Raw genomic sequence first — 15,207 nt, 5'->3', positions numbered from 1 at the left:
TTGCCTGACGATAGGAGAACTGCTATTGTAGAACTTCAGTCTGTTGTAGCAGAAAGTAATGCTGCTCAATTAGCTTTTGGAGCAGCCGGTAAGTGTATTTATTTTTCTCTGTCATGCGTCTCATTGATTGCGAGATTCTAATCCAAATTTGGATTTTACATTCTGTTATTTCAGGATTTCCTGTGATAATGGGCATCCTAAAGGACCAACGAGATGATGTTGAAATGGTGCTTTACCCTTTTTTCCCTTTCTGTAATTCTTTTGTTCTCGCTTAATTTGTGCATACTACTGTTGTCCGTAGATCCTAGCGCACCCTCTTTCCCTCACTTTATGGAAAATGTGGTATCGTTTGTTGAAACAATTTTTGGGAAATATAGATTTATTTTCTCTTTTTCAAACTAAGTAGATTTGGGAGATTAGCATTTTTAATTCTATTTTCGTAGTCCTTGCAAACTGTGTAGCCACAGATAATTGAGAATCAGAATAGGTCCACCAGTCCAGGGAACAAATCAATAAGAAAAAGGAGGTGGAAATGGGAAAATGTTGCAAGTTTTTTTCATTTATTTTGTTTTGTCCAGAGATTCTTAAATTTGGACATGTAAATGTCTTTTTGTTTTACACTGTATGTAATAAAATTTCTTGTTGATGTTACTGTTTAGTGCTATTCTTCAACTCATAGATTTGTTGTCTATCCAGGTTCGAGGTGCCTTAGAAACTCTTCTTGGTGCTCTAACGCCAATTGATCATTCAAGGGCACCGAAGACTGAAGTCCATGCAGCTCTTATGAACTCTGACTTGCTCTCCCGTGAAGCTGAAAATATAACTCTTCTTTTAAGTTTGCTGGTTAGAGTTTACTCTATATTTTTGAAGTAGAAAAGTTATTTTTGTTCTGTTCGTTTTATATGTATGCATCACATGGCTTGTTTTCCTGGTGGTATGACAGGAGGAAGAAGACTTCTATGTTCGATATTATACTCTTCAGATTTTGACCGCTCTCCTTATGAATTCACAAAACAGGTATATATCTCAAGGTGTACGTGTGTGTGTTATTTTTCTATCTATATGCTATAGAGACTTTTGCTGACTGTCTCTTCAGGTTGCAGGAAGCTATTTTGACCACTCCTCGCGGTATAACTCGACTCATGGATATGCTAATGGATAGAGAGGTAAACAACTACTAAATATCTCGGATATGTGTGATCTTGCTACTAACCTGCAGAAGAGTCTGATCTCATTAACCTCCTGTCAACCTCAGATAGGAGGTTATGAGACCGTGAACTCTGCACGGGATGAATATCGTATTTATAAACTTATTTTTGTTGTGTATGCCTTACAGGTAATCCGGAATGAGGCTTTGTTGCTTCTTACACACTTGACTCGTGAAGCAGAGGTGAGACTTCCTGATTATCTTTGTAACTGTTCCTTTTCTTATGCCTTGAGCTGAGCCAGCCATTGATTGATTGACCTTACCACTTGTAGGAAATCCAAAAAATTGTTGTCTTTGAAGGTGCATTTGAAAAGATTTTTAGCATCATTAAGGAGGAAGGGGGGTCAGATGGTGATGTGGTTGTGCAGGTGACCAGTAGCTCTTTCAAAAATCTTTATAGCATTTGTATTCTGTGATAAATTTGGCATTTAAAAAGGAAAATTGAAGAAGCCACTTCTCCGAATTTAGGACTAAACATTTATTGGAACTTACATTTCAATATGTTGTATTCGTGAATTTTTTTTGCGAGCACTTTCAGCATGCTTTGGCATTACTTGCTTATGCTTAACTTTGAGTTCCTTGCCCATGCACTTGCACTAATTTTGTTCTTTATTTACAGGACTGTCTGGAGTTGTTGAACAATCTTCTTCGCAGCAGTTCATCAAATCAGGTTTTGAAGCTTTGTTTCTGGTCTTAATTTTTCTGATTAATTTACTAGATCCGATCACAGGCTGATATTTGAACTTGTACAGATACTACTAAGGGAGACCATGGGTTTTGAACCGATCATTTCAATTCTAAAACTGCGAGGGATTACATATAAGTTCACCCAGCAAAAGGTTAGATCATAGAGTGCTTCGCCCATTTCGGATTTAAATACCAGCTCGTGCAATTTTGTTAATCTTTGTCCTTCTGAATGAACAAAATCCCAGTAGACTGTTAATCTACTTAGTGCACTGGAGACAATCAATATGCTGATCATGGGAGGTGCAGACACGGACCCTGGAAAAGATTCAAACAAGCTGTCAAATAGAACAGTTTTAGTTCAGGTTTGTTATGATATACGAACGTTGTGATTCCTCTTTGTGGACGGGATCGAATATGTTTCTTATCCTATTGTATTTGATCCAACAACAGAAAAAACTGCTAGACCACCTACTTATGTTGGGTGTTGAAAGCCAATGGGCCCCTGTTGCTGTTCGCTGCATGGTAAGCAAATATTCTTTAGTAAATTCTTGTCCTTTTAGTCCCTTCCCTTTCTTATTTTTTTTTTTGTTATCATTCATATTGCATTGTATATCAAAATTACTTTGCTGATTTGCATAACTGACAACAAGTTCAAATAGTTTCACTTAGATTCTAGAATTTAACGGTTGAACCTTGTTCTAGGTTGACCATGGAACTGTTATGCTTACAGTGATCTATTAGCAGTTTTTTTTCTTCTAGAGATTGTCTGTCGTCCAAGTCTTTTATTGATGTTTCTTTTCTAATGGGTCTTTTACTTTGTGATTCTTTGCTGCTAGACAATGAAATGCATTGGAGATCTGATTGATGGACATCCCAAGAACCGTGATATCCTTGCTAGCAAAGTTCTTGGTGAAGACCGGCAAGTAGAGCCTGCACTAAATTCCATCCTCCGGATCATTTTACAGACGTCCAGTATTCAAGAGTTTGTTGCAGCTGATTACGTTTTCAAGATGTTCTGTGAGGTTTGAAACTTTTTGTCTTACAATTTTTTAGTTCATAGATTGCATATTCTGATATATTGATTGCATCTTTATCTACAATCTCATTCACTAAACATTATCAGAAAAATCCTGAGGGTCAAACAATGCTAGCTTCGACTTTGATACCTCAACCACATCCCACAGCCAGAGATCCTCTAGAAGATGATGTTCACATGTCATTTGGAAGGTATCATCTTTTTTTCCTTTCTTCTGCAGTCTTCACAGTTTTGCTTTGAAGGGATCTCACTCTTCATTCTCATTGCGAGTTTGCATGGTCTTTCATTTTTGAGCTACTGCTCCTGTGCTAAAACTTATCCAACTTTTATTTGTGTGTCAGTATGTTGTTACGAGGCCTTTGTTCTGGTGAAGCTGATGGTGATCTTGAGGTAAAAGTGTTTCTCCCTGTTGGATATTAATTTAAAAGCATTCCAGAACTTAAATCTATTTCTTCTTTTGAAAACAGACGTGTTGCAGAGCTGCGAGCATTCTTTCTCATGTTGTGAAGGACAACCTTCGGTGCAAGGAAAAGGTAATGAAATCATCACTTTACCTTTTGTTCTATCCGCAGTATTTTGTTGTCCTGCATTGGCTGACTTTTTGGGATACTCAATAGGCTATGAAAATCGTACTTGAATCACCTATGCCTTCCATGGGAACTCCAGAGCCTCTGTTTCAGAGGATTGTCAGATACCTGGCCGTTACTTCTTCCCTGAAAAGCAAAGATAAATCAAGCACACTGGGGAAATCATATATTCAACAGATCATTTTAAAACTGCTTGTGACATGGACTGTTGATTGCCCTGCTGCAGTTCAGTGCTTTTTAGATTCCCGCCACCACCTGACGTTTTTACTTGAGCTGGTAACAGACCCAGCTGCAACAGTTTGCATAAGGGGATTGGCGTCTATTCTATTGGGAGAATTCGTCATTTACAATAAAACAGTTGAGAATGGTAAAGATGCTTTTGCTGTAGTTGATGCTGTGGGCCAGAAGATGGGGCTTACATCATACTTCTCGAAGTTTGAAGAGATGCAGAACAGCTTCATCTTCTCCCCCTCCAAGAAACCTCCACAGGGTAATAAACCGTTGACAAGAACAGCCACGCCTAGTGAAGCCGAGATTAATGAGGGGGATGAGGCAGATGAGATGGTTAAAGGGAATGAGGATCACCCAATGCTCTTGTCTTTGTTTGATGCTAGTTTCATAGGCTTAGTGAAGAGCCTTGAAGGTAACATCAGAGAGAGAATCGTGGATGTGTATAGTCGGCCAAAAAGTGAGGTCGCTGTAGTACCAGCGGATTTGGAGCAGAAGAGCGGGGAAAATGAGAAAGACTACATCAACCGTTTGAAAGCCTTTATAGAGAAACAGTGCTCGGAGATTCAGGTATGTGCCTCTTCTCAACTGTCTATGGTACTGAGTATAATACAGTTAGCATATCTGAGAAATATACCATTTTGGTGTTTTATTGCAATTAAAAGAAGAAAAATCTTGAGAGTCTTCACAAATAAAATGATACTTAAAAATAGATGAGAAGTTAAGGGGGTTCTGCTAAAACATGGTGATTAGGAAGCATTGCCAAAACGGAATATAGGAAGGATTAAGCTTCTTTCACGATGGGATTATGAAAATTGGGTCTTTTGTTCTCAGCGGGATATCAAACAGTTCATACAATAGGTCTCTGAATTTATGTGATAAATATATGTTGCGGTTAACTGAACAAAAAAGAAATCTCAACATCAGCTGTGCCTGACAGAGTTTCTTGTTGTTGTGACCTCTGTGTTTTCCAGAACCTTCTTGCTCGAAATGCTGGTTTGGCAGAAGACGTAGCCAGTTCTGGCAGGAATGAGCAATCTCAAGGATCAGAGCAAAGAACAAGTACAGTATTGGACAAGGTTCAAATGGAAAGCATCAGACGAGAACTCCAAGAAGCGTCTCAGCGTTTAGAGACAGTGAAAGCCGAAAAAGCCAAGATGGAATCCGAGGCATCAAGTTACAAGAACATGGCTGCCAAACTCGAGTCAGACCTAAAAAGCCTATCGGACGCATACAACAGTCTAGAACAGGCAAATTACCATCTTGAACAAGAAGTGAAATCTTTGAAAGGAGGAGATCCCATGGAGGTTCCTGATATAGAAGCCATAAAGGAAGAGGTGAGAAAAGAAGCTCAGAAAGAGAGCGAAGACGAATTAAACGACCTGTTAGTATGTTTGGGGCAAGAAGAGAGCAAAGTCGAGAAGCTAAGCGCAAGGCTGATAGAATTAGGAGTTGATGTTGATAAGCTTTTAGAGGATATTGGGGACGAATCAGAAGCTCAAGCGGAATCTGAAGAAGACTGACCATTGAACAAGTTGTTGTAGAGATCTAAGTCCTCTAAAATGCTCTCTCATCAGGCAATGGAACTTGTACAGTCCTGGGTGGTTTATTCTGAATCTGATGTTTACCAATTATCGTTGTTTAATCTTTTAGTTATAACTCTTAAATTTATTAAACATTGTCTTGCGTTGCAGATTCATATACATTTTAACATTGAAACCACAATTACTGCAGCTGTAATATGTCCTTTTTTTTTTCTTCATATTTTGTTGAAACAATCAAACAAGTAGTAATTCCAGTTTAATTACTTGTGTTTTCCTTAAAACATTCATGATTACTAGAGAGATTCGATTTAGTGATAAAACATCTTTTGAGGAAAGGCAAAAATAGATACATAACTGTTGAGCTTCCGAGAGGGTATTCAATCTAAAGACAAACTGACCTGAACCCAAATAACCAACCAAAATCCAAAAAGACATACCATATATCTTATATAGATTCACATTTTTCTATATCCAAACCCCGAACCTGAAACGAACCAAAGCTTTTATGAAAATTAAGAGGATATAATAACTAATTAAAATGCCAAAACCGAACCTAATCCTGGACAGAACATTCCCCCTAATTAATAAGCCTAATAGAGAGAATCACTCTACAATTCCAACACAACGCATTGTACAAAAGTAACGTAAGGTAGAGAGAGAGAGAGAGAGAGAGAGCTCAGATAAACCACAAAAGATGACTAATTTAAGGGTTTAATCAGTATCACAAAGCGGCGTCATTAGATCCGTTGGTGAGCTCCATATGGGAAGATCAAAGAAGGACTGTTTCTTCTCTTCTTCTTCAGTTCTACATATGTTCTCTGCACCTTCACACAGCTTGAAGAAGTCGTTGATCACCGCTTCTTGTCTTTCCGCCTGCAAATTTCAAATTTTCAAAATCGAACCAATTTCAAAATTTTATTTAAATTGGAGTAAAAAAACAAAAACAAAAAAAAGCCCTAATTACCATAAACAGAAGTTCGTCGAGCATAGACGACGGCGCAGAAGCATCTCCTCCGCCAAATTCTCGACCTCCTTCTGTTGTAGAGGACTCAGGAAACGACATCGTTTCTTCCGCGTTTAACCTCTCTTCTCCTCGTAGCGTCGTTCGAAACCGATCTGCTTTCGCTTGCATTGCATTCGAACTGTTCGACAAAATCTCCCACAGCTCGATCTCACTCTGCTGCTTCCTTTTGAGCTTCTTCATTGTTCTATTCTTCCGTATCCTTAGATTTCTCTCCTCTACCACCCGATCTAATTCTGGATCCGGCGGTTTTGACGTTTCTAAAGCGTCGGCGATACAGCATCGCTTTTTTCCTTTGTAAACGAAGCCGTGGTCGTGGAAACGTTCCAAATCTTCGTATTCTTCTAAGCTAATCGCTGACGGCTGAATTGGTGAGTCCATTCGCCGTAGAGATGCGGTGGAGCGGGAAAAAAATATCTGAGTAGAGCGAATTTGAGAAAAGGTGAAGATGGACTTTTTTGGATCTCGAAATTGAAAGATTGATTTTGCAAGATCAATAATAATAATACATCATCTTCGAATTGTCAAAACTGGAGGATATCAAAACAAATAATAATGAGCCATGAGCTAAATAATAAAGGCCCAATTAATTTAGTTAGGCCCACAAGACAAGAGAATGGAAATATACCGATTGATCATATTTATTAATTTACTACTATGAAATTTATTTTATTTATATTATAATTTTTATATAAAATATAATATAATTTATGTGATTATTTTAAAAGTTTTTTTTGATAAAAAATCATGCAATAAAATCATATGCTAAATATGATGGTTTGAAAAAAAAGACACATATTTTGTAAATTTTATATTGTTAATGATTCTAGATAAGTATTCATGTTATAACATTGGTTAAATTTTATTTTATCAATTTTTTTTGTATATTTTATATTTTAAAATAAAATTTTAATATGTTGTATTAGTTTATGTATGTGAAGTTATTTCAACAATCTATATTCTACATCATGACTTGAATGTCATTATAATACATAATTTTGTAAATTTGGTTTTTAAAAAAGTCGAGTTATTATATTATGAGTAATTTTAATATATTCTTATACTTTATATTATGAGTAATTTCATATTATAGTGACATATTATTGACATTGCTATAACAAATCAATTTAGAGTGTTTATAGTTTCAAATTTGAATATTTAAAAAGATTTCAAAATAAATTATTTAAAATTTATTATATTATATAAAACTATAAAATTCAAATTTGACCCGTTACTCAGTAAATTTTTTAATTCAATAGATATTATTTTTAAAGAATAATATTACTAAAGCTTGAATATTTTATAGATTTAACAATTTATACTTGTTTTAAAAATTTCAACTTATGGTATATCCGGAAATAAAACTATTTTTAATTATAATAAATAATATATAATTTATTTGTTTCACAAAATAGACTCATATATAAAAATGAGAGGTGAAGTATAATGATAATTAACAAATTAATATGTTAAGTTATATATCAAAATATTTTAATATGGATGAATAATTTAATAAAGGAAATTAATATGGTAAGTTAGATGATATCAAATGATTCTTTAGAATATTCTCTTTATGATTTTCAGAAATAAATTAAAGTTGCACCCACTATTTAATTTGTAACCAATTAATCTATAACTTATTTATAACCAACTTCTTAAAATTATACAGTCTATAAAATAATATTTTGTACTTCTATTTTATTATATAAGGGGTTTAAAATTTTAATTAAAAATAGAAAATAAAGTCAGTCTTGACTTATATAATTATTACCACCGGGTAGCTTATTAGTCATCCAATTAAAATATTTGATTCTCTTGATTTGTGGAGTTTTGGTTTCAGTATCTCGAATGATACAACGAAATCAAATAATTTTTTTTTATCTTCTCAGGGTAATGAATTATTTTGTCTGATTTCTATGAAATGCAATTATATATATCCAAACATATTAGTTATATTTTATATCCAGAAATACTAAATAACAAAAATCTCTGATATTAGAATTGTTTCAGTTATATTTGTTAAAATTATACAATTTTTAAAAAATTATTAATACCAAAACCAATGTAACACTCTCGACTACCTTTAGTGGGATCCACTTATTCTCTAATTCCAGTGAATTTTCATCATTCTAATTGGTGAAAATATTTTTGGGGGAAAACGGTGCAGAAGTTGTTTTTATTTTTGTTGATAAATCTGAGGATAATTAAAGATGTCAAGTTCAAAATATAACGTTTTAAGATCAATGATAAATATAGTTTGTCTCCTTTCCCTACGCTTCTTATTCCCATACTGTAACTTCTTTTTCACTTATTCTCCTTAGCTTCACGATAAGAAATATTAATGTATGACTGAATCTGCATCATTAATGTAGAAACTTAACATTCAAAAATTTACTTTATTAACTTTTTCTCTCAATTCACCAGAGTCCATAATTTTAACTGGACTAATAGGTTTCCCTTCAAGGGTCCCCACCCTTTGCATTTGGTTGAATGTTGACCATCCTTCAACCACTTCGCCGAATACTACATGTTTACTGATTGAGAGAGAATTGCATCAAGTCTGGAAACAACAAAAACAAAAAAAACAATCTAGGAGCAGAAAGGTTATTACTCATCAAAGTGTGGTTGTTTTTCAAAGAGCATGAATAATTAAGATCCGTTGCTGTTGGTCTTTGGACCACGATTTGCCATGGAAAGCAATCCAGCTCTATCATGTTTGAGTGTAAAATTCTCATCTCCAAAATCACCACCGTATATGCTCTCACCACCACTGCCATCTCCAAAGGACATATCACTCCCCCCCCTGCAAGCAAAAAAGGAGAAGCCCATCAAATGCAAAAAAAAAAAAAACGATTCTAGAGAAGGAAAGAAAAAAACAGAAGAAAAAGCAGATACCTGAGCCTTAAATCCTTTCACAACTTCATGGAAAGAAGTTCCCTTGAAATGAAGAAGTAAGAAAGTAAGTTGAAGATATATTATACACGCTACATTTGTAAATAGTATTCAATATATTTCGAAAACGTGTAGCTTATTTGTGTAGTAATCACCGTTATCTGCTTGACAAGATTAAAAAGTAATCACCGTTATCTAAACTAGCTCCAAGAAAAAAAAAGGTGTTATAGGTATATTATTTTCTTTTTAGTAGGTCTTACCCATAAACTTATCCGATCAAAGACACGACATACAAAGAACAATATACACTCTACGTTGATGTAAGTATGTAATGAGATCGACCTTTGATATTCGTATTTGATCTGAGAAAAATGAAACGAATTAAGAATACGATCGATCCCCAACAAAATAGATGTGTAATTTGGGAGTATATAGTACAATATTAGTATTTTTATAATACTTACAAATCAGATACACTATACTTAAAAACAAAAAAAATCAGATACACAATGACACAATTAAGTATATTACGCGGCTGCCAACAGTAGATGCGTGGGGTATGACTTCGCGCAGTCATACAAGTGTCATTATAGTATACTTCATTGATCTTTAACTGAGCAAGTTTTATGTCGCACCAAATAGTATACGTATAAACTATTAAGTGTTAAGTTTACGATGCCTAACACTGAAGACGTTAAGATAATAATCTCCAGCGATGTTAAACTAATTAATCCAAACAATATAAATGTGGATCACCATTTTGCTTTGTATATATATATATATATACATATATATATATATTTTCGGAATTAAGCATTTGCTTTGCTTTTTTCATCACATTCCATCGATAAATATCAGTATTCTCTTTACTTTTCTTAAACTAACTAGGTTTTGAACCCACACATATATTTTATTTTGATGAAAATTATATATAATTGATGACGGTAATAAAATATAATTTTATAAAAAAATTTAAATTAGTATTACGGAAAAAAATTAAATTTCAAATACACATTTTTTAAAAATATAAAAATCAGTTGTATTATAAAATCAAATCTAATAAAAAAACATGAATTTAACTCGACGTCGAGGCGAGACGAATCAAACTGATGACCTCACATATCCTAAACAGTTTTTTTGACCACCAGAAAAACGGAAAATTTTTATCATCATGAATTTAACTCGTTTTCATATTTAATTGATCGCTATGACCTATATTTTCGTGTTTTTTATTCTATGTTTTCTTATTCTTCATATTCTTTCTTGTCATTTTCATTGTCAAATTTTGTGGTAATTGTCATCGTTACTTTTACCGTCTGGTTCTTCATTATACTCTTTTTATTCTTCTTCCTCGTCAACTTCTTCACATTCTTCCACTGAAAAACATTTTTTTTAGACTACCACACAACTTGTTAACCCATCAAACTCCAAGAACAAAATCATTTCTTTTCTCATAAAAATATAAAAATAAGATAAAAATAAAAAATTAATGAAAGAATATCAACTCATCTATAAAATCATACACAAAAATATATTTTACAGCTCATAAGAAATAAAAAGCACATCATAGATAAATAAGATAATTTATGTGTTACATCAATATTTATAATATTTTAAAATTTTAAAAGGTTTTGAAATATAAAATTTGAACCTTTTAAACAGTTTCAATATTTATAATATTCTAAACTTTTAAAATTTAAAAATTATAATATTTAAAAACTTTTTAAAAGCTAAGAACTTTTAAAAGTTTAGTTTGATCAAATAAAAAACTGGATCAAACCGAATAAAACTATTAAACTGGGACGCCTCATAAATCAAGCTTTCCTGCTCATTCGTTGTTGAAAGCATATTAATCTTATTTATAATGGTTCTGAACCATTGTCTAAAAATTTTCTAGCCGATGTGGGATATTGTATATAGTTTTTTTATTTCCATAAATTTAAAATTTTCCTTTTTCTAAAAAATTCTGGAAATTTAAAAAATGTTAATGAATGACATGTCAAATCCGGATAGGATGTTTAAAATAATTCTTAATATAGAAAATTCTGGAGATTTTAAAAAATGTTAATTAATGACATATCTAATCACAATTGGATGTTTTAAATCCTATGTGGACGCTTTTAGGAGCTTATAGCTTATACGTTTTATTAGTATAGATTTTTTCTTTGTTAATTCTAACTAACAAGTTGCTTTGACGTGTATGTTGTTTGTCCTTACTCTTCAATAATACTCATTTTTCTTAGAAGATAATATAATTTTCTCTTAGTTGATATAATGAGATTAGATTGCATAGTTGGTAGACTTGTTGAGAAAGTCACAAGTGTACGCAGGATATAATACTTAATCTTGTGAATGATTTGAATTGATTAGTCCTCTACTCCTCTCGATACATTTTTATACCAATGCTCTTACTTCTAACAGAAGTTAAAATTCATACGAACTGTAGGCCCATTCATACGAAACTCATTCTAAAAACCGTCTCTAGCCTCCCATATGTCACCGGTGCAGTGCGGTGAAATCGAAGTGGAGAAGAAAATTGATGAAAAGATTGACCAATTCATTAGCTGGATTGAGAAATACCCGAACAAGAAAAGTCAAGTACATATATAATAAACCCAACACTTGTATCATTTGACCAATTCCTATTAACGATGGTGTAATCTACTGTGTTTCTAAAAATTCAATTCGGTCTCCCTTTATGCTTGTGATTTTGTCGATTGATTTTGTTCAATCTGTGTAGCTGAAGAAGTTTAATGAGAGTTTGTGTTGCCAACAAATGTTGTTATTAGTCTATACAAGTCATGATCATCATTCTTGATATTAGTGAGAGATAAGTTTTTGTTTCATTTACTAACCAGTAAATCTGTTGCTGAACTTGATTTTTTATTTTTTCCCCCCTCACAGATTCAGGCGCACCTGATGAGGAAGCAGTTGTAATCTGCCTTCTGGGATTGTTTAGTGTGCTGCCGTGATCCTCCTGGCCATGTCTTTGAGAACTTCCTCACGCATCTCCATGGTGAAGAACATCAACAGATGGTAATCAAGCGTCGTTAGCCAAATCTATTTTGATTGTCTTTTTACCACAAGTAGTTTCTAGTTTTGACCCCATGCATGTGCATTTGTTGTTTTCAAGCAGGTGTCCGACTTATTGCCTTTGAATAACAATAATGCTGTTCAACGTCTGCCTCCCATTGATGAAAATCCAGTGAAAGGAACTCTCATGGTGAGGATGCAACCAAAGTCATAGTTTTAATATCTGATAACGTTAAGATTTCTTCTAACATTTTGGTTTCGTTTGCCTAAACTTGACCCCCTTGAAAACCTCGTACCACAACGTTTCTCTTTTTCTGCTTCTAATTTGCCTAAATTGTTTTATTTTTGTTTTCAGTCAGACGTGGGATTGGTTCCCTCCGGTTGCAGCACCATGTCCTGATCTGCTTGTTTATGTATTGTTTGGCTTGGTAGAATGTTATTCGGAACTTTGTGAAGCTTTCTTGTGGCTTGGAATTGAATTTGATGGTTGTAGGAACGAAGATTCGGCGAAAAGCTTCGAGAAAAAACGATGCTCGGCATGTGCATCGGTCGATGCAAATGCGAGGACGACGCATATGACCTAGGAGTATCGGTCGATGCCATGTGGAGGCGTCGGTCGATGCCATGTGGAGGCGTCNCGTGTTTTTTATTCTATGTTTTCTTATTCTTCATATTCTTTCTTGTCATTTTCATTGTCAAATTTTGTGGTAATTGTCATCGTTACTTTTACCGTCTGGTTCTTCATTATACTNTTGTGCATGTCGGTCGATGCAAGTAAACCTTGCGTCGGTCGATGCAAGCATGTGTCGGTCGATGCAACCCCAGTTGGTGTCAGTCGATGCATGGTTGGCGTTGGTCGATGCAAAGTCTTGGTTTGTCATTGTTGGTTATTGATTGTTGGTTGATGGTTAGAGATGTCTCTATTGCTTGTGTGTATAGCCTAGTAGATGGGAGCATTACCATACTGAGTGTTTATAAAATACTCATGCATCTCAATTTGTGTTTGTGGTGCAGGTAAAGGCAAAGTGTGATCGTGGAATCAAGGCAATGAAGAGGAGGATGTTCTAGGGACTCGATTGGTTGTTGTCTGACATTGCTAGGTTGCTAGAATTGAGTCCTAGAATGTTGTTTAGGATTGATGGTTCTATGTGTTTATAGTGATTGGACTATTGATTAATTGTTATGCTTTAATATTGGTTATTTATTGTTGGCTATTTATTGGTATTGTCTATTTTCCGCTGTTTGGTTTGAATGTGGTTAGGTAGCTAGTGGGTATGAGACCACTAGTTTAAAGTATTTATTTTTATTATTATTTTTTTTTAAATGGATTGGGTCCTCTCAAATTATATTTAATACTATCCATTTTTGATTGTAAACGTGTTCTTTGGTAAATGATAGTGTGTGTTGGAAAAACTTGGATGGGTAGTAAAATTATATGAGACAACAATGAACACCCAATATGAATCAAACCATATGAGAATGTATGAGTTAATAGTTTGTGTATTCGAACTCAACCTTCTTTTTTGTTGTCCATAAATCCTAAACTCTAAACCTAAAAAAATAATACTAATCATGAAACTCTAAATTTAAAACTCATAACTCTTGTCTCCTCGATCTTAAACATTAACCTCAAAAGCATGTAACCATACATACATGCATTATAATTATATTTTCTATAGTTTAAAATCCATTTTACTATATTAAAGGTGAATAGTTATAATATACATTATCCATTTATAGCTAAATAATTGTTCGCTGTTATGTAGATGATTAACATGCATAAATGGATAATTATTTTNATCTAATCACAATTGGATGTTTTAAATCCTATGTGGACGCTTTTAGGAGCTTATAGCTTATACGTTTTATTAGTATAGATTTTTTCTTTGTTAATTCTAACTAACAAGTTGCTTTGACGTGTATGTTGTTTGTCCTTACTCTTCAATAATACTCATTTTTCTTAGAAGATAATATAATTTTCTCTTAGTTGATATAATGAGATTAGATTGCATAGTTGGTAGACTTGTTGAGAAAGTCACAAGTGTACGCAGGATATAATACTTAATCTTGTGAATGATTTGAATTGATTAGTCCTCTACTCCTCTCGATACATTTTTATACCAATGCTCTTACTTCTAACAGAAGTTAAAATTCATACGAACTGTAGGCCCATTCATACGAAACTCATTCTAAAAACCGTCTCTAGCCTCCCATATGTCACCGGTGCAGTGCGGTGAAATCGAAGTGGAGAAGAAAATTGATGAAAAGATTGACCAATTCATTAGCTGGATTGAGAAATACCCGAACAAGAAAAGTCAAGTACATATATAATAAACCCAACACTTGTATCATTTGACCAATTCCTATTAACGATGGTGTAATCTACTGTGTTTCTAAAAATTCAATTCGGTCTCCCTTTATGCTTGTGATTTTGTCGATTGATTTTGTTCAATCTGTGTAGCTGAAGAAGTTTAATGAGAGTTTGTGTTGCCAACAAATGTTGTTATTAGTCTATACAAGTCATGATCATCATTCTTGATATTAGTGAGAGATAAGTTTTTGTTTCATTTACTAACCAGTAAATCTGTTGCTGAACTTGATTTTTTATTTTTTCCCCCCTCACAGATTCAGGCGCACCTGATGAGGAAGCAGTTGTAATCTGCCTTCTGGGATTGTTTAGTGTGCTGCCGTGATCCTCCTGGCCATGTCTTTGAGAACTTCCTCACGCATCTCCATGGTGAAGAACATCAACAGATGGTAATCAAGCGTCGTTAGCCAAATCTATTTTGATTGTCTTTTTACCACAAGTAGTTTCTAGTTTTGACCCCATGCATGTGCATTTGTTGTTTTCAAGCAGGTGTCCGACTTATTGCCTTTGAATAACAATAATGCTGTTCAACGTCTGCCTCCCATTGATGAAAATCCAGTGAAAGGAACTCTCATGGTGAGGATGCAACCAAAGTCATAGTTTT

General features: G+C 34.0%; 2 protein-coding genes and 2 long non-coding RNA genes across 5 annotated transcripts; 3 read left to right on the top strand and 1 right to left on the bottom strand.

Moving 5' to 3' along the window:
• LOC104779998 (golgin candidate 6) lies at positions 1–5,502 on the top strand (the record flags this gene model as incomplete). Its single annotated transcript, XM_010504459.1, is given in 17 exon segments — positions 1–88; positions 175–227; positions 697–843; positions 944–1,017; positions 1,097–1,166; positions 1,337–1,390; positions 1,480–1,575; positions 1,827–1,877; positions 1,960–2,046; positions 2,143–2,256; positions 2,345–2,416; positions 2,731–2,916; positions 3,018–3,121; positions 3,272–3,320; positions 3,398–3,463; positions 3,548–4,315; positions 4,720–5,502. Coding segments are annotated over 17 exon segments (2,628 nt in total), but the record flags the coding sequence as incomplete, so codon positions are not given.
• LOC104779997 lies at positions 5,699–6,825 on the bottom strand. The gene is made up of 2 exons (XM_010504458.1): positions 6,254–6,825; positions 5,699–6,162 (listed from the first exon to the last, which is right to left on the bottom strand). Exons 1-2 carry the CDS (start codon positions 6,689–6,691, stop codon positions 6,001–6,003), a joined length of 600 nt encoding a protein of 199 aa, XP_010502760.1. The 5' UTR covers positions 6,692–6,825; the 3' UTR covers positions 5,699–6,000.
• On the top strand, positions 11,591–12,815 carry LOC104779996. 2 transcript variants are annotated; one of them, XR_766620.1, is made up of 4 exons: positions 11,591–11,800; positions 12,107–12,238; positions 12,339–12,425; positions 12,591–12,815. It is a non-coding gene; the product is annotated as an uncharacterized LOC104779996 (long non-coding RNA). The 2 variants fall into 2 exon arrangements; XR_766619.2 differs by lacking the exon at positions 11,591–11,800 and having other exon boundaries at positions 11,813–12,238.
• Positions 14,345–15,181, top strand: LOC104779995. The gene is made up of 3 exons (XR_766618.2): positions 14,345–14,554; positions 14,861–14,992; positions 15,093–15,181. It is a non-coding gene; the product is annotated as an uncharacterized LOC104779995 (long non-coding RNA).

The sequence above is a fragment of the Camelina sativa genome, chromosome 4, assembly GCF_000633955.1.
Source record: "Camelina sativa cultivar DH55 chromosome 4, Cs, whole genome shotgun sequence".
Taxonomy (NCBI): domain Eukaryota; kingdom Viridiplantae; phylum Streptophyta; class Magnoliopsida; order Brassicales; family Brassicaceae; genus Camelina; species Camelina sativa.
Note: the sequence above shows the minus strand (reverse complement) of the source record. Positions and strands in the feature narration are given on the sequence as shown.

Coding starts and splice junctions, on each gene's coding strand:
- LOC104779997 (XM_010504458.1), bottom strand. CDS start 6,691: ATGGACTCACCAATTCAGCCGTCAGCGATTAGCTTAGAAGAATACGAA. Junction 6,163..6,253: donor TCGACGAACTTCTGTTTATG/GTAATTAGGGCT, acceptor TGAAATTTGCAG/GCGGAAAGACAAGAAGCGGT.